A 19,617-nucleotide genomic window follows, 5' to 3' on the forward strand; every position below is an offset into this window, starting at 1 on the left:
TAGAAAAGGTCCTTATTGCACATGAAGCATTAGGACCCTATCTCATGGTAAGCCACATTTGTGTTGCACGTATTCACGTATTATATAGTTTGTCAAAGGACTATCTCATTTCAATCAGACAGAGAGAATTATACTATCTTTGTCTTACACTAGTCCTAGCACCCAAAAGAAAAGGATAAGTATAGTTTTCCTAGTTCTTATCGACTGACACATTGGTTTGACCAACTATACCTGACAAAGACCTTATGGCACCAAGATAAAATCTGAATGGTTATTTAAATGTGTTACTGTCAGTTGATGTCAAAGACATGTTAACACATTAGCTTAGCACCTTATGCTTTTATAACAAGAGCTAGAATTGTATGCATGTCTTTGATGGACTAAGTCTCAGTGGCATTTTCGGACGGAAGGTGACAAAGATTTTTAGCCAGATTAGAATTTTGACCTTAGTTTAGACTTGAAGGTAATATTAAAGTGGGGGAGGTATGGAAGCGTGACTGAGGGGGAAAAGGATGTGCGGTTGGAATAAATTATAGTGCGCATGAGGCATCCATAAATTCCACATCTGTTTAATATCCTCCTAAGGCCCAGACATACAAATGAAAAATGCAATACTTGGCACAGAAATTTTAACCTTTAGTGCAGGAAATAGAGTTGATTATGCGTTGTTCAAAAATTGAACGAAACAAAGCAAAATCAACTCTGTTCCAATCGAATATGATTTAAACTTCATTGAACTGAATAAGTACTATAGGTAGGACCTTGGGCCTTCGGAGGAATACTAACGCAAAACAAGCTCCTACTCTTTTGTGCGACATTTTGTCTATTTACGATTTGATAATTGCATTTTTTTGGGTTTAAGAAGTCCGCAGATGCCAGAGGTTACTTTGGATCTCCTTTTACTCGTCAAACCTTAACTGAACCTTGTTTCCAAGTGATAAGGTCCATTGATGATCAGCTAAGTTCCTTTTTAATATTTATAGGTAGTTTGGTTCACATTAGCCCGTCTTTAGGCATTCTGGACTATTCTTCTTCTTCTTTGTCGTCACACTCTTGTCAGAGTGATCGTGGTCGTCATATCAGGGCTGGTGGCAAGCTTCACAATCTGTCGACATTCCTCCCGTCCTGTAGCCTTTCTTGTACATTCATGGAGTGGTTCATTGAGTGCACTTTTGACTAGGTCTGACCAACGCATTGGTGACCTACCGGGCCTTGTGCGTTCCACTTTTCCCTGCACTACAAGTCGATCCACAGATGCAGCGTCTCGACTTGTCCAAAGAAAGTGAGAATAACACTGGACGATGGAATAAAGACGCCGTTTAATATCAAATCCTGGTTCCTGGAAGATCGACGCTCTAGAAATGTGGAGAAAAGTGCTTGGACTACTACACTTGTGTTTTTCTTGGTGAGCCTTTTATGCCGTAGTTTAGCCAAAGATAATGAGTATCATTGTGACATAACTACGTTTTCTTGGCTTGACACAACATCGGAACTCGGAAGTGTTACGTGAGAAAGCGACAATCGCAGTTTAATTGTTAACGTACCTAATGGGATAAAGGGTCAAAACACGACTATACTATGTTCCCAAAAAAACTAGGTAGCTATTGTATCAAATTTAGTCATAGAAAGACTCTTTTATTAGATTTTAATCTATTACTTATATTATATCACAAAGATTGTATTTACTAAGTTACCAAAAAAAAAATTATCAACATTATTTATTTATTTTGACTTTATTGCACAAAAGAAAACCTTAACAGTACGAAAGACAGGCTTAATCAAATTAATCAAAAGCCAAAGCCGAGAGATTCAGGGCGGTGCTACTTCAAGAACATATCAAATAAATCTTAATTATGGGTTTTTCTTACTTAAAATTGTAGAAATGGAACACTTATAGTTTCGTAATTACATGAAACCGTATCTAGTTACAGGAGCAGAAAAAAATGTCAAAATATTGCCAAAGGCAGGTTTATTCCACAACCCGACCCTCAGCCAGTGAAATACTTAGGCAACATAACTTGCAGAAGAGACACCTGATGCAAAAACTAGTGTCTGTACAAACAGCAACACTCCTAACTGTCCATCGGTGGACCTTATTACAAAAGGCATAAGGTCCATTTGTAATAAGGTCCACCGATGTACAGTTAACGGTGTGGGCGATGGTACTCCGTGAACAAGCCACCAGCGAGACAACTAAGAAAATTGCAACTATCACTAGCAAATTACTTAGAAAACAAAGTTATCAATCTAAGAATGTTACGGCGATGTTTTAGAAATCCATCGGTCTCCAATAGAAGCGTAACGGCCATTAAGAGGCCGAAACAAAATTGCCCATTTCACTTACAATTTTCTTGCGTGTCTAGTTACATCTGAAGCGTGTAATGTGATTTAGACTTTGTGGCGATGGGGGAAAGTTGATAATTGAAAGTTGGGAATAAGTATGAGACAGCATCTTCGAAGGACAAACTATGAAACTAACAAAGTAATTAACGAGATGGACTGACATGTTACTATCACGCTCATGGTTTCTTTTTATGAGTGTTAAAACATAATTTATGCATATCGTAACTGTTCGGATATTTCCACGTTCGTTGGTCTCGCATTCATTTTAGTCTGTACTCTGTAGAGTGTATAGAGTCACGTGAAAAATCTTACACAAAGAGGCGCAAAAGTATACCTAATGACATGCTTTATGGCTTTATAAATAAGATTGAACAGACCTTTTCTTAGTGATAAATAAAAAAAAAGAAAACTTGTGAAAAGTCTTCGGTGGTTGAGGCTGGATTTTAAACGGTGTTTTCAACGTTCACAGCTAACCGCTAGATCACCCGATCTCCGAAGTCTTAGTCCAAATTCCTATATAAGTACCTATATGCAAAGAAAAATGTTTTATTGCCTTAGGTTGCTTTATAAATAATTAATTACATAGGTGAATTAATTTGGTTTCATTAAGGTCTAATTTACATAATATAAATAAACTTCCGTGGCTTCCTACAAACATAGTGACTCATCTCATTCGGTCATAATTATTTTAAAATTTAGTCGATCTATAATGACTAAATACCTAAGCCTAAATACAGAATCATCTTATGAACCTACCTAATTGTATTTAGGGTCAATGGTCATCACTGAATTTATCATAACATGAACGCCATGGTAGTGTGGTACAGTCATTTGAGTTTTGAATAATGATGTGATCTAAATATGCAAGCTCGTTACAATCGTCGGTGGCTTTCAATGTAGAATGAGTGACGAAAGCAGAATAGGACTAATTTAAGAACTTGACGAAAAACGAATGGGACGACCCAAGACGATATTACTTATTCTGTGACGATACCCAAAAAAGGACTGTGTAAAATATTTTTGTGTAGTTTGTATAGAAAATATTACTTAATTGTAGGTTACTACTGTAGTTACAGGTGTAAAAGTACCACCTCTGCATAGAAACTTCTATGCAGGGGTGGTACTTTAATAGTTTGTTATTGGAAAATAATATTATTGCTCTATAAGTTGCTATTTACGTTTACTAAAACATGAGACAATTTTAACTGCGGGAACTAGTTCAAAATGATTACGTAGAGGACGTAAAACGTAAAAGTTTAGCTTGTAAAATTAAAATACATGTAGGTACCTATATTGTCTCCTTTAATGTTTATTTCGAGGTGTTTGTCCAACAGTTGTTTGTGTTGTTGTTACATAAGATGAACATTGGTTTAGGTGCTCGACCAAACCGTCACGCGTTTACGAGGCAACGGAAACTGAACGAGGCAGCCGTGTCATTCCAAATGCTTACTATAAAAAAATCAAAAAAATAAAAGGGCTTTTTTTATTCCAAACGCTTACTATAGACCAGCGGTCGGCAACCAGCGGCCCGCGGACCTCTCACTTGCGGCCCGCGAGCCTCCCTGGCTATTTTGTATGTAATATTGACAAATGACAATGTCTGATAAAGTCATAAACATTAACAAAGTGCGGCCCGCGTCCACTTCTTTAACTGTTATGTGGCCCTTGGCTGCTAAAAGGTTGCCGACCGCTGTAATAGACCACCTATAGATAGACCGACCGCTTAAATGAGTCCTCGCCTGCGCGAGGTGCGGGTGCCGTACGCCTGCCGCCCGCACCTTCCCCGCCACCCTTAGTCGTCCTACCCCGTCGCCCCCGTACCGCGCAGGCGAGGACTCATTTAAGCGGTCGGTCTATAACTTCAAACTGAATGTGTATTCCCATTTGTTCCTGGCTCACGTGACCGCTGCCATGCATGAGGCGCCAGATGGGAATGAATGATTCATATAAATGCACCTATTCCCAACTGGGCCTTATTCCATCAAATGGGACTGGGACTGGGCCGGCCACGTCTATCGCATGTTTCCGGAGAGGTGGGCTACCGTAGCCACCAACGGAGAAGTGTGGGCTTTGACGCCTTTCTTAACATCAACTGGCATTAAAATCGGCAGTTATGAAGAACCAGGGAAGAGGCCTTTGTCCAATAGTGGGACAAATAAAACTAAGTAAAAAAAATCTATTTATTCATAATTGATAACTTTGTTTAGATACCTACTAGGGAATGCAAAGCGGTTATTTTCGGTTATTTTTTGTATGGAAATAATCGGTTTTTAACCGAAACCGCGGTTATTTCCATACAAAAAATAACCGATTTGCATTCCATAATACCTACCTACCATAAAGGTCCGACTACACTGGCCCACTTCCCCACCGCCCGCGCAATGACAATACTCAGGTTATGACATCGGAAGCGTAAAAGGCAATTGTCTCGGCGTAATCCGTTGACAAAATCGCTGGGAAGCGGCTGCAACCAACTACACTTTAAAAAAAGGCTTAAACGCCATTGTAAAGTGTCTATTTTAGGCCATTTTCTACGAAGTGGTAAACAAAGGAACGAATGTTTACCAATCTCGATAATTGAGCGTTGAAATTTCCCTTTCTCATTGATAGAATCGGGTGTAGATAATGGAAAAATGCTCTGATTTGGTCGAAATTGATAGTTTTTTCTCTGCCTCATGCAAAACTAAATTATAAGTTACGTACCTAATCTACCTACTTTTCTAACTACAAAAGTAACTCTAGTTTGTAACCTTTACACGGTTAACTTCTGAAAAGAATTTGACAATTATAATGTTAACCGTCTTGAACTGAAGCAGATAATTGACCTCCGGCTTGCCTATTAATTTAAGTTTGACGCCTAGTTTGAGTGTAAAAGGGTGAAGTTTCTATAACTTAAGACTATTTTCGGAACTTTTCCCCTGCTGGCGTAGCAAATATATTATATTTCCGACTAGTTAGGCCTCAATTATGATAATACTAGGTATTATTTATTCTGTGCCTCAAGGCCCGAGCCTAGGGGCCCAGCCAACCTAGCAATGATTTTGAGATAGAGAAGGGGGCCTCCCTAAATTCTAAGTGCCATACCAAGTGCCTGGGTTAGGTCTCGATATCCGGGCCTGTGCCGGCATTGACATTCTACACATATTGTAATTCAATGATAATGACACGCACTTTCGCTGCAACTAATAAAATGCCCATTGCCCATCGTGTATGTCAAATAGCCCTTGCGATACGTGTAAACGGGTCGAATCTCATCTCAAGTTAGAAAGTGGAAAGTACAAATTAACTTGGAAACATTACAAATTAACTTTTAGCCACTTACACTTGTATAACGAAGCGGCTAAAAATATATATTCGCCGCACAAAGCCGACTATTTTAACCCTTTCAGAGAGCAGAGAGCCAAGGGAGGCCTAGCCAAGATTACAAACGGGTACCTATAGTAAATTCCAACATACATCAATTCTTTAGCAAACATCGTCATATTTCAACCAGTTTATATTACGCAAAACCTTAACAAATTATACACTTAAAACTTCCTTAAGAATCACAGTAAGTATTGATAGGTGAAAAAAGCTTGAAGTTTTTGAGTTTATCGCGAACATATAGACAGACAGAGACTTTGTTCGTTAAGGTGTTAGTGATTAACTGATTAGTGATATAGTTGATAAGTTAGTTTCATTGTAAATACATAGGTATTTATTGATTTATGAGTACGTACCTGGTTACTAAAATTCGTGATTACTATTTTCGACGACTGTACCTTTACCATAGACTTGGAAATGTGTTAAATCAAGAAGTATGTTAAGGAAGCAATGCGTAACGCAAGGAAAGTGATAAGTGGCGAACAGACCCCATTTTCTATCTCACCAGCTCTTAATTATCACTGCAAACAATTATAACAGAATACCATACATTCTTCACACTACACGTAACATTATTTCAGTCTATTTTAGACCTTAAATATGTACTAATATGATTCTGTTTTGTTTGATTTTGGTTTGAACCGGTTCAGTTTCTGATGGGTAATGTGTTACACGGAAATTAAGATATTTAATGTTTGAAGAGGTGTCAATTTTAAATGTGCATTGAGTGATATCACTACACCTTATGTACCCCGCCTCGTCTGTCTGTTTGTGTATTTGTTCGCGATAAACTCAAAAACTATTTTCATGCGGTTTTCACCTGTCAATAGTGATTCTTGAGAAAGGTGTAAGTGTATAATTTGTTAACCCGTGCGATGCCGGAGCGGGGCTAGTTGCTTATGTGGTATTTGCTGTTCAATTGTCATAACAATTATTGTATTTTATTAACTTTATACTTTAGGTATTACTAGGTATTGAGAGAAACAGCCACTTATTTATAGTCAACTGAAAAACATTGGGAAAACTAACTTGCCTTGACATAATGTTAAAATGTAAACAAGTTGGCGGAATTGGTTGTGTAATCTTTTACACAGACTGAATGTGTAAGGAACAAGTAAGTACCTACATTACCTAAAGAGCAAAAACTATTCAAATCCTAATGTACAATTAACATCAAGTAAATACTGCCAATGTGGCCAAATACATTGCCATAAAACTTTGATAAGAATAAGGAGTGTTGCAAAATATATTTGGTTGCTTTGCCCATCACTATTTGTTGCTAACTGTACATATCTACAAACACGCTCAAAATTAGGGTTTGAAACGATAATTATCATGTTAGATATAGTTTCATAGTAATTGATTTGATAAAAACCTATTGCTGGAGTTGTTTAAAAAATACATTTCATAAGCTACTTCATTAATCATTACCTACCATGGCTTAACAAGTAAAAAGTTATAGTTCTTATTTATTTATATTTATATGAGCCTTGAATGTCCCACTGCTGGGCAAAGGCCTCCCTCCTCCCTTTCCATGTATCCCGGTTTTGAGCCATCTTCCACCAGTTCCTGTCAAAGGCGTCAAAGCAACCTTTGATAGTTCTTATATAACCTCATTTTTTTTTTGTTCAAACATCTTATTTGGAAGTTGCTAAAAATGTACATCATAAGATGGTCTGATGAAATCCAAGACATGGCTGGAAGGACAGAAACAAAAACATGGACCACATTAGCTCATAATAGGGAAGAGTGGAGAAGATTGGGGGAGGCCTTTGCCCAAAGGCACACAGAAGCGGTTACCGTAGAATGTAGAATAAGGAACACTGTAATTATAGTATTTAAAAAAAAAGTACCTTATCTGAAATAAGGCTATAAATATAAAATATAAAAAATGTACATGTGTGTCATCTATATCTATACATATATGCATCTAGTAATGAACATAACATTTGGAGCAAAGGGTTGAGCTCATTAATACCTCTTTAATAATGATTACCATCCATAAACAATAGAAGGAAACAAGTCATAGATTTGCATAACCAGACACAGCATAATGGGAGGTCATTGATGAACCTCAGATTGTATGGGTCAATTATCCCGATGTGTACAAACAATGGCAGAGATTTGGGTAATAGTTTAATTGTGTTTATAGTTGGAGATCATCATGTTTGCGTGCGTAAAAATATACAGGTAAATTACTTTTAGTTTGTGATTAAACCTTTTTTTTCTCAACTTAAATAAATCTGCAATCGGCTGTTCGAGCTATGATCAGATGGTTTTTTTTTTAAGTTACTATTTAGGGTGGTGTTCCACTGAGCACCACCACCAGTTTATGTAGCCCCCATATTGTCTCTAGTCTGTGATTAAATCTAAGTTCAATTTTATTTGAAACAGTCTATTTAAACTTCCTTTTGTCTGAAACATTCTGCTATCTTACGTACTGCTAAGGAATAACCACTGCCTGGGGGCCTAAGCCTATACCTAATAAAGCAGTAAATAATCATCATAGAATAGTTTAAAATAAAACAACTTAGGCACTTAATCTGGCGTGGCTCACTCCGCGAGTTCGTTGATTTGCTACAGGTAGCTAAAAGTACATCCGTCCCACACCAATTGTGGTGGCTAGCCATAAGCAGCGCGTGGCGCCGTCGCCACCTAGCGGCCCTATCTGTCCTGATCGTAACAGACGCGTTTTGTTAGAGTAAGTCTTCTGTACCTCTAGTACCTATTATTTATTCTGTGACTCAATGTAATTGTAATCAAAGAATATAATACTCACTAGGAGAAGAACGATAACTCCATACAAAAAAATGTCCCCAAACGTTTATACGTTTATACTAGTAGCGCCTTCGTTGTGTACCAAACACTAAAGTTGACAACCGGTTTAGCCTGGCGGGTATTGGTTTTATAGGTATATAGTAATTCTGTTAATAAACATATTTGTTATCTTCATAATATCACGAAATATATGAAAGATGCAAATAAACCCTTGTTTGTGGTATTATCAATTGATTTAAATAAAAGGCATGTTTATATTTATAATATAGTATTATTTATTAAAAAAATGTTTTACTTATAGAAATATACACTGTGAACTGGCAACTTAATAAAAAATTGACATTAATAAAGCGCATTCACAAATTTTTCAGTATTATACAAATAACATTAGGCATGCCTACCTATTACACTTTACACACAGATACACTACACTTTACACACGGCATTTTACACAGATTCCTAACTTGTATTCATACATTTCTTCACGGTTAATTAATACGCTTTCCAGATGCGTTATGACTCGGTTCCTTCTGAACCCACTAAAGCTGTATAAATTTCACTCTGGCTGCTTCAACAGCCGTTGCTCCGCATTTAGCACATTTTCTATGTGCATTGCTGTAATCTATGTAGGTACAGACTTACAGTCTTAAGTGGTTGTACCGCTACGTTGTATTTATTATTTAAAGATTTAATAAATAAAATTTTCGTTATGAACTTTAACCACAGCAGTTGGACAGAGTCATTGACAAATATATTTTTGTATTATGGTGGGTAGACGTACCTACCCTCCATATATTTTATGAACATTGATAAAGACAGTTGGAAGCAAATATTCATTGTAAAACTTAATCGCGTGTAATTAAGTTTTAAGCGTTTTAAGTCCCGTTTTATGATTAATTATGTATAAAATTCGTGATAATTTAAATCAGAGTTGGGAGCAATGTTGCTGTAGAAAAATGTTTTTATTTTTATTACTCGCAACTTTTTCTCGGAGGCCAACGCACACATAGAAGCTTCAGGCGCACACATGCGCAATTATTTGGGGACATAACTTTCTTAGGAAGTGAACAGGCCTTGATTGTAATCTACCCTAAAAAAAATATTTAGTTAAATAGCTTCTGCCTTCAACTATTTTGTGTAATACATACAATGACGATTGATAAAAAACTTTCCACGGGCCTCAAACTATCTCTATACCTACCAAGTTTCATCTAAATTAGTTCAGTGGCGTAATTTAAGCATAAGGTAACACACAGACAGCATTTATAATAAATTAATAGTAGGGATTACAACTATTCCGGCAATAATAAACATAACCAAAACAAACTACAATAAAATTGACGCTCTTGCTGATGTAATAAAAACGCTGGCAATAACAAAATAAATAGAATAATCAAGACCGAGGAATGTAGTAACGATGTGGCGAACCACGTAATGATTATAATTATTCGTAAATAGAAAGTGGCATGTGATTACGTTTAAATGCTTTTTTATCCTTAAATCCCACTTACCTGTATGAAGCGGCCTTGTTGAGACTTTCCAACTTAGGATGGGATGTAACTTTCTGACCGAGATCGAATGATTAAAATGTTACAATATTAACGACACTTAATTAAAGCTTTGCTTTAAAATGAACTCGTTATGAATGAAGCAATAATGTTTTGATGACGATATTGTTTTGTAACACACAATTTCGCTATTGTAAGTGAAAATACAACAAAAACTTTCTTGTGTACGCGTACGTCTAATGATGACTTCGTTCGGAAACTGGATGGACGATGGACGGTTTAATTTTTTATTTCGTCGTTGGCGACAGTGGTGGGAGTGAAGTTTCGTTCAGAAACTAAAAAAAGAACTTTATTGTAGACCTTAAATTTCTGAACTGATACGCAATTACGCAGTTTGCAAATTGCAAGCATCTCTTTTACTCTAATTAAGGCGTAATTAGAGTGAAAGTGATAGTTGCAAGAAATTTACGAACTTCTATATTCGACCGGCTTTCCTAGAAAAATTGCCGGGCGACCGAATTGTAAACGCCGTAACAGACTACCGCGCCGCTCGCAGCATCCATAAGCCCATAAGCCGCCTCCAGACTATGTGCGTGAATCGCGGCGCGACGTCGCGGAGCGAACATATCGCGAAGTTGATGTATGACTCCACACTCGCACACTTCACGACGATTTCGCAGTTTGGTTTGCGGCAAGATGGCGGAAAAGCATCAGCTGATCGAGTTTAACTGTTAGTTATCTATGGCATCAGACGTGATTTAGCCAAGGGCCCAACCTTTTCTGTTCTCTTTCACGACGCAGCAACTAGTATCATTTCTCTCACCTCGCTCTTTTAAAATGCCGTTTGTCAAAAAAGGACAACCATACTGTTGACAAGGCGGACTTCAAATCAAGTGTTGCCTTTCTTGATGCGCCCACCCTGTGTATGTGTGCGTAAAAGCGTATATGTGTGCTCTTTTAGGGATGCGAAAAGTCGATGTTAATCATGTTATATATCGATAAACGCTACACAGCGGAACGAAATAGCGATTAATTGAAGCTTCAATATCTTCGTTAAACATAAACATTATTGAAATGCTAATGGATAATGAATATATTATAATATAATAATATAATTCAATTATTGCGGAACACCTATTTTAGGAGGTATTTATGTATTTTAATTAAATATCTGAACTTTCCCTTGGTTCCCTGCTGGGGCGTGACTATAAAATTGTGATCTGATAACCACAATAAAGAATAAAAGCGTTTTTAGTCATTTTAGGTATCGTTAAGCCTTTGAAGTAAAATTAAAATTGCAAGAAATGTCGATAGTTTATCGATATGACTTTATCGACATGGCTACAGCAACGTGGGCCTCATTGTTAATCGTACACTAAACAAAAGTGGCAACAGTGACAGCTCGCTGAGACTACGTCTATATATATATTATGTCTATGGATTTAGCTGTTTTTCCATTTTGTTTTATTGTAAAACCGTAAAATATAGCTGCTTAATGTAATATAATCATAATATAATTAATATTTATCTGGCCACATAAGAGCCAAAATAGTGTGTAATGTGGAGTCTTGCAAGTTCGCGCTTCGCGTCTCCTTTGACGCGGGCCGAAATACCGACAAAAAACGGAGAACAAGGCGCGAAGACGCGAACAATCTGCGAAATCGACGCCACACTTGCGTTCGCGGCTTCGCCCGCGATTCACGCGCATAGTCTGGAGGAGGCTATACAGCTTGGCAAAAAAGAGTATAAATTAAAAAGTGGCAACACTGTAGTGTCGTCCCTTTCAAACCAATACTTTTTAATTTCTACTCTTAGTCGTCTGTCTGTGGCGGTGCTGTAGTCTGTTACGGCTTTGATAAACGTTTTATTTATATATATAACAGAATATTTTCAAGTCTAATGCCGGCTACATACGTAACCACGGTTCGATTTATCTGCACAGTCGGACTGCACAGTTTTATTGCAACGATTTATCGTTACGTATGTAGCCGGCATAAGTATCACAGCGAAAAAAAATTCAAAATAAAAATGCTGCATTTCTATACTTGGTCAAGCAGATCTTGTCAGTAGAAAAAGGGGGCAAATTTGAAAATTGTAGGCGCGAAGGGATACCAGCTCATAGAAAATTTGAATTTCGCGCCTTTTTCTACTGACAAGATTTGCTTGACCGTCTTTATATAATAAATCACTGCTTTATTTAAATCGAGAAGCTGAAACATGTACAATTTTCTTACACCTATTCATAAAAAAATATTCTTAGAGAATTTTATTTTTTGTAAGAACCCCATTGACTCATAAGTTCATAACACTTATTGGAAGCCCATAAATATTTGTATAAATGAAGCAAAATTTACAGGCTGTAATGTTCAACTACAATATATAGATCTTTTTCTAATGTTTTCAGTTTTCTAATTTGTTTTTGCTTGTTTTGGCGGCCTTGCACCAAAAATGGTTGAACCAACTCTGATTGTAGTCGCTCCTAGTTCAATCTGAAATCAAGTAATTGATTATATTAAATTAATTCTACCGAATTATAATGTTATACCATACTGGCACCAGTGAGCAACAAGCAACTAGCAACCATACTTCAACACAATACAAAAAGTGCTTGTAATTCTCATAGTTACATTGCAACCAATCCAATTTTGTTTAGGTGTTTTGGGTAAAAGTGAGTAAACTAATTAATCTCTGGCTTAGAACATATACCACTGTAGGTGCTGTGAACCCCACATTGTAGCTTATGTTGTACATTTGGTAAAAAAATAAAAAATAACACATACCGCATGTTCAAAATCTGTGGACATCCCCATAGACAATTCAACATTATTAATATCCAGGTTCAAATTTTTGCACACCTCTTCCCTGCATTTTACAAGTGAAATAAAATCTGGGTTAGGACCTTGGGACACATCATAATCATACTGTCCTATAGTCATAAGTCCCACATATTCTAGGTTTGGGCAATTATTGATAACATGCTGCGACAGGTTTGTTGCTTCTGATGGTGGGACTCCATTTTTAGCTGAAATAATTACATAAACAAATAAGTAACTCATTATTCAATAGAAACCATTTTGATCTGATTTTGACTGTAATAAATACAACACAGACAACAAGAAGAATGAATGGATCTGTGGGACTGTGGTCCACTTCATCTAGTTATGTGTTTAAGATTATAAGTAAATAATAAAATGTGTTTAAGATAATTAATAGCTTATAAAGTGTTGCATTATAAATTTTATTTTACAATTATATTAAAGGATAGAATATATTATATATATTGCTATATGGATAGCAATTATTTTACCTCTCATCTTAATAAACATTGTACAATGAATTAATTAACATAAACCTTTGAATATGTATAGTTCGTTTTTTTTAGCATTAGAAAGAACTTGGAAGAAGGTAAGCGATTTTGGCATGTCTTTTAATTGAAAAACGCTTATTAAAAATCAGTAACTATCATTTATGAAATCAGAAGAATATAAATGATCGTATTAGATTCATAATTGTTACATATTTGCCGTAACTTATTTTTCTCCAATATGCTCGGAAATGTTCACCTTACTGTAGCAAAAATAGTACGGGAAGTTCTTCGTTAATGTCAAACTCTAACTAAAAAACATCAAACTATCGCTGTCCTGTTCTAGCGGACGGGAAGTAAAAAAACACTACAGTAATAACTTATTACTGTAGTGTTTTTTACTTTTTAATAATAAAAAACGCAAACAGCCAATTATTATTGCCGCGAGCCGCTTCCACACGACCCGATCAGCTATCATTTCACGTGTATGATCGTGCGAATACTGCTTAATAAAATCAAAGATTATTTTTATATTTTTTTTAAATCTCATCCGTGTTCATAAAGCTTACATAGTTTGTCAAAGGACTTTCTCATTTCAAACATAGACAAAGAGAATCATACTATCTTTGTCTTACACTAGTACTAGCACCCAAAAGAAAAGGATGGGTGTAGTTTTCTTGGTTCTTACTGACTGAAAAGTTGGTTTGACAAACTATATTGCGCAATTATATTGAATGAACGAATATTGAATGGTACTGAATGGCAGAATAAGTTTGTGCCTTTAACTTTTAAAAATTAATTAATGAGGGAAATTGTTTTTGACATTTTGGATGTGAAGGTTTGATTTGAGTGATGCTTGATGCTTAAATAATAATTATTTTAGCTTATTTCCTCGCATGTTTGGAGAAAAGCACTATATATGCCTCGGCAGGAATAGCAATTCGTGGATTCGTCTTCTTTGTCGGACTCCGTTTCGCGTCGTCCGACAAAATCGAAACTCATCCACGAATTGTCCTTTCCCGGCCTCTGCAATAATGTACTATTAAAAATGTGTTTTTCAATTAAAAGACACATCAAGATTGTTTACCTTATTTCTAATGCTAAAAAAAACGAACTATAGGTAAGGAACAACATGTAAGTACCTATTCAGGCTTGAACTCACTTCTTTGGCTATTTCACATGTGTTCAATGAAAAACTTACCTTCTTCTCCGCTTGTATTAATTTGCACCATAACTTTTAATTTTTCATCCCCTTTCCTGAACTTAAGCCACTGTTTGTTTAAATTATCGGCCAGTTTCTCAGAGTGCACTGTTTGTACCATAAACAATCCTGGTGAACCAAGGAGTTTGTTTATTTTGTTGGTTTGCAAATGGCCTATGAAATGCCATTTAATATCCTTGCATGATTCTAGAATTAGAGGATCAATAGCCTTATCTGCTAACTCGTTTACATAGTTCTCGCCAAAATCACGCTGGCCAGCCTCGTAAGCTTCGACTATTAACGCCGCTGGTTTTATTTTTGATACAGCCACCAGTCTTGGTGCTATTTGAGGTAAATTCTGAAAAAAAAATTATGACTTCAAAAGTTTGGTTAGGTTAGATTTCGTTTTTATGTCTTATAAAATATTTCATGAAGTTTAAGAGAAAATACTAACAAATAATTAATAAACAAACTTACTTTGGCCCTTCTGGCAACTGCCGCCTGAATTTTAGTCAAAACATTTTGCAATCCGTACATTACGTCTACTTCTTGATCTTCCGACGCAGACGCAGACATTCTTGTCTTGCTTCTGTCACTTATTTAATTGACTTTATTTATTTATTTTCAGGGACGACGTACTTTCTTGTTATCAACTTTGCTTATCGTTTATCGATCCGCAACAGCAGCTGTGAGCTGTCAGGTTGCTGTCACAGCTATAGCTATCTGTCATGTTAAACAACTCGATTCATTGTCGATTTAACCAGGATTTTGATTGCACATTTACGTTTATCATATTATATTTAAGTATCTTTTAACAATTTTTAAGTATATTTTGGACATTACTTTGTTTAATGCTGTTTTTTAAACTCCAAGAACTTTTTTTAATGACTTATTTTTTCAACTTCATGTAACGCAATTTCTGAACGAATTACTTATTCAGTCAGACAGAAACGTCATTTCGATTGATTTTCTGAAGTTTGTTTGCGTTTTTCCGCGAAGATATACACAGTTTTTCCACTAACTACATTGCTAAATATGTGCAAATTATCTTTGGCTGATATAGAATAATGTAAAATAGCCATGAACGTGCTTGAAAGGGCCGAAAAGGCCTTAGAATACTTGAAATCCGTTGAAGGCTCTACAAAGTGAGTTATAGACCATTTTCTTGCACTACGCATTTCCTGTATGCAAATTGACCGGTATTTGTATTATTTTAAGGACTCATGAACTCCAAGCGGCAGCTGGAACGCTGGGCCGGTGTCTCGGCGCGTTAGGAAGTCGACAAAACTGCGCTAGACATTATGGAAATCTTCTGCACTCTGCCATACCGACATTATTGGCTCTGGCAAGCAACGATAGTGTGAGTAACGGTATTTTAAGCATGAAATTCAAATTATGTTTCTCATTACCGTAATTACCTTAGTAATTGTGCATTATTCCAATATTCCTGTGGGTGCTGATCTATTAGTTAAGAAGTCATGGTTTCTATAGTACAAATGGTTTCCATGGTCAAGGCTCCTAATATGTAATATGTTTACAGGCGGAAATACGATTGGTTGGTGATGAAGCCTTGAACAGAGCTGTGGTGGGGGGATTTGCATTCCACTCCCACAAAACTAATATTATCCTACAGAATCAAATTGATCACACCAAAAACGCCAGGTAAAATAAAAAGATTGAAACATAAGCTATGTAGACAGGAGGCCGGAGCAAATTTTTACACATATTAGCTAAAATATTATTCAAGTCAGGCTGTTGGCTTCTGACCGATTATGTCAGTTATAAACTTGTGTGCCATAGACTATATTTTTAAGTCAGGTATAGCTTTTCAAACATTTTACTCAATCCATATTAATAAATATGATGTTAAGATATTTAAAAATATTTACCTTTGATAATTTTTTGGATGACTATAGTAAAATCTGTTCAAATTATTGTAAAAAAATTCTTAGTATATCTTTTAAATATTCAGATGGATCCGAGCAGCTCTCACAAGAATCCTCCTCGGAGAAAGCTGGCTGCGTCCGGGTGTAGGCAAGATCAGGATGCAGGCTCAGCTCCTGTTCCCAAAGCTCAGTCAGATTGTACGGAGTACAAGCGAAATACAGCTTACGCTGGAGGCCTTAGAGAGCAATTTGGATCGGATACTGTCTGCGCTGGTTGTTTATACTACAGATGAGGAAATTGCTGGTAGGTGGCTTGTTCATAAGTGCCTTTTCAGGTCTTGCAATGTATTTTATTTGTTACATTTTACAATTGCTATATTCACATAGTTTTTGATGGCTCCTCTACACGATGGGCCAACGCCGGCCACTCCAAAGGAAGCAGCCATGCGGTACAATGAGATAGCAATATCACTGGCTCCCTCTAAGGCATAAATGCGTCCCTTGGAGTGGCCGGCGTTGGCCCATCGTGTAGAGGAGCCATGAGGTTGAGGTTGGATGGCTCAAAAACGATGGGCAGACGACATCATACAAACAGCTGAAAAGAACTGGATGGAAACAGCAAAAAACAGAGAGAAATGGAAGGGTAAAGAGGAGGCTTTCACCCAGCAGGGATCAGTGCAACCAATCTAACATAAAATAATGTAAAGCAAACAAAACTATAATAATATTCACATCTTATGACACCAGCAGTACTGGCCACCACCTAGGAAACATCACAAGACCTAAGCTGCCAGAGGAAGTATAATTTAATATTTATGTTTTTCAGAACTATGCTCTGCCCTGCTCACTCACACGGAGAGCACGGAAGCGGGAGTGCGACGGCCCGCAGCCGCGTGTGTCGCACTGTTGTGCTCGCATAAGGACTCGGTGCTGGCTGAGGTGTGCTCCACCGTGTTCAGTAAGTACTGTTTGAAAGTAATCCTTATTGTAACCACATAAGGTCCACCGACAGAACTATGCTCCGCCCTGCTCACTCACGCGGAGAGCACGGAAGCGGGCGTGCGACGACCAGCAGCCGCGTGTGTCGCACTGGTGTGCTCGCATAAGGACTCGGTGCTGGCTGAGGTGTGCTCCACCGTGTTCAGTAAGTGCTATTTGAAAGTAATCCTTATTGTAACCACATAAGGTCCACTGACAGAACTATGCTCCGCCCTGCTCACTCACGTGGAGAGCATGGAAGCGGGCGTGCGACGACCAGCAGCCGCGTGTGTCGCACTGTTGTGCTCGCATAAGGACTCGGTGCTGGCTGAGGTGTGCTCCACCGTGTTCAGTAAGTGCTGTTTGAAAGTAATCCTTATTGTAACCACATAAGGTCCACCGACAGAACTATGCTCCGCTCTGCACACTCACGCGGAAAGCATGGAAAATCAAGCCATTTTGCCAGTTTCTAAAATGTGCTTTATGGCAAATACGTTAAGGTGTATTTTCCAACACGGAAAGTATGGTTCGCCACAGACTACAACGCACTAATTTTGTCAGTATTATATCTCTAAAATGTGCCATAAAGCAATAACATTAAGGTGTATTTTCCAACAGAGAAGCTGTGGCCAGCGACGAGCGACAACACGGTGATTTTGGCGTGGTTCTGCGTGATCAAGGCGTTGTTTCAGACTAATGAAGTGTCCAAATTCGCGGATAGTGACGTGTTTACGGTGCAAGATTATTTGCAGGTACTTCCACAGAATAAATAATAGTACTAGGTACAGAAGACTCACTCTCTAACAAAACGCGTCTGTCACGATCAGCACAGATATGGCCGCTCGGTGGCGATAGCGCCACGCGCGGCTTATGGCAAACCCCAAAATTGGGGTCGAACGGATGTACTTTTAGCTACCTGTAGCAAAGCGACGAAATCGCGGAGTGAGCCACGCCTGGTACTTCTTGGGTCGAGGCTTATTTTTTTCATACAGTCAGTAGCAAAAGTTGCTAAGCAGTCGAGGTGTTCAAAATTACCTTGACGCGCTCTTATTCTCTTAGCAATAAAGTTGTGTCAAGATCATTTTTGAACACCTCGCTCGCTTAGCAACTATTGCTGCTGACTGTTCAAGGGATGTCCAGTAGGCAGCGGTGTTGACAGCCCTGGCTTGATAGTTTCATTGTTATTGTTACTGGTTAAACACTTTTTTTTATTTTACACATTTACAATTTTAACCTCAGTTTTTTTTACGGCACACATACTAACCAAATAGTGCGAGTCGGACTCGCGCACGAAGGGTTCCGTACCATTACCCAAAAAACGGCAAAAAATCACGTTTGTTGTATGGCAACCCCACTAAAATTTTTATTATAATCTGTTTTTACCCGACTACGGCAACGCAAAAGGAGGGTTATGATTAGTATTGATATAGCCGCAACGGAAATACATTATCGGTGAAAATTTTAACTGACTAACTATCACGGTTCATGAGATACATCATGGTGATAGACAGACAGATGGATAGCGAAGTCTTAGTAATAGGGTCCCGTTTTTACCCTTTGGGCACGGAACCCTAAAAAAGATATAAGAATACAATAATTGTAAACAATGCAAAATTGGAAACCATTTTTTATTTGTTTCAGCTTTACTACCTATGTATCCATTACATAGAGCGTACCACAACGGAACATAACATCCAAAACACAGTACTCGAATGCCTCAGCACCCTCCTGTCGCAAGCCAGAGGGGAATACAGGAAAGCCCTGTTGGAGAGACATCCGAGGAAAGTGTCCTTAGACCACAGGGAGGAGAAACGACATAGGAGGAATATTAGTGAGTTTAAGAGCCAACAGGAGTGGTCATTTCTCCATACAAACGTACTCGACTGTTTCCTCCGTGGGTTTTGATGCTAGAGCAATGATTTTTTCAACACATGTTAATATTGTCAACATCTGTGTCGGGCCGTTTTGCTTTTTTTGATATTTTTATGTTTTAATGGCCAAAATGGCCTCATTGACTATGTCGCAATGAGAGGCGCAGTATTCAAAACTGATATCAATTAGCCAAAAAAGCAAAACGGTCCGACACAGATAATTTCATAATCATTTAGATTTCCAAATTTGGTTACGATTGGTTAAGTTTTGGAGGAGGAAACAGTCGAGTACGAAACTTCGATTCTTGAGATTTTTACGCAGGATTTTTCGCCTTGTCCTTATCGCACTACTTTTAGGTGCCGCTTCCGTTAGCGAGACGGGTAT

The 19,617-nt window shown here is 37.6% G+C and overlaps 3 protein-coding genes across 3 annotated transcripts in view; 1 reads left to right on the forward strand and 2 right to left on the reverse strand.

Annotated features, from left to right (window-relative positions):
• LOC134675278 (uncharacterized) overlaps window positions 1-10,268 on the reverse strand; it is a 41,526-nt gene extending 31,258 nt beyond the window's left edge. The window contains exon 1 of the mRNA XM_063533499.1: window positions 9,996-10,268. The gene's annotated coding sequence lies outside the window, so the exon portion shown is untranslated. The remainder of the gene's footprint in view (window positions 1-9,995) is intronic.
• Window positions 10,269-12,172: 1,904 nt separating this feature from the next.
• LOC134675131 (pyridoxal phosphate homeostasis protein) lies at window positions 12,173-15,184 on the reverse strand. Its single transcript, XM_063533290.1, has 4 exons — window positions 14,975-15,184; window positions 14,498-14,855; window positions 12,773-13,014; window positions 12,173-12,481 (listed from the first exon to the last, which is right to left on the reverse strand). The coding sequence occupies exons 1-4, from the start codon at window positions 15,071-15,073 to the stop codon at window positions 12,401-12,403; spliced, it is 780 nt and encodes a 259-aa protein (XP_063389360.1). The 5' UTR covers window positions 15,074-15,184; the 3' UTR covers window positions 12,173-12,400.
• A 261-nt stretch (window positions 15,185-15,445) lies between these two features.
• The window catches only part of LOC134675247 (huntingtin), a 55,114-nt gene continuing 50,942 nt past the window's right edge, over window positions 15,446-19,617 (forward strand). The window contains exons 1-7 of the mRNA XM_063533464.1: window positions 15,446-15,642; window positions 15,716-15,857; window positions 16,038-16,159; window positions 16,470-16,687; window positions 17,582-17,713; window positions 17,980-18,113; window positions 19,003-19,192. Of these exons, the coding sequence (XP_063389534.1) occupies window positions 15,578-15,642; window positions 15,716-15,857; window positions 16,038-16,159; window positions 16,470-16,687; window positions 17,582-17,713; window positions 17,980-18,113; window positions 19,003-19,192 (1,003 nt within the window). The 5' untranslated portion in view covers window positions 15,446-15,577. The remainder of the gene's footprint in view (window positions 15,643-15,715; window positions 15,858-16,037; window positions 16,160-16,469; window positions 16,688-17,581; window positions 17,714-17,979; window positions 18,114-19,002; window positions 19,193-19,617) is intronic.

The sequence above is a fragment of the Cydia fagiglandana genome, chromosome 21 (genome assembly GCF_963556715.1).
Source record: "Cydia fagiglandana chromosome 21, ilCydFagi1.1, whole genome shotgun sequence".
In the NCBI taxonomy this organism is placed as follows: domain Eukaryota; kingdom Metazoa; phylum Arthropoda; class Insecta; order Lepidoptera; family Tortricidae; genus Cydia; species Cydia fagiglandana.

What these genes read in the sequence shown, in the direction of transcription:
- LOC134675131 (XM_063533290.1), bottom strand. Translation starts at nt 15,073, where the DNA reads ATGTCTGCGTCTGCGTCGGAAGATCAAGAAGTAGACGTAATGTACGGA. An exon ending in CAGTTGCCAGAAGGGCCAAA is followed by an intron (nt 14,856 to 14,974) that starts GTAAGTTTGTTT and finishes TTTTTTTTTCAG; the next exon opens with AATTTACCTCAAATAGCACC. An exon ending in TAATACAAGCGGAGAAGAAG is followed by an intron (nt 13,015 to 14,497) that starts GTAAGTTTTTCA and finishes TAATTATTTCAG; the next exon opens with CTAAAAATGGAGTCCCACCA.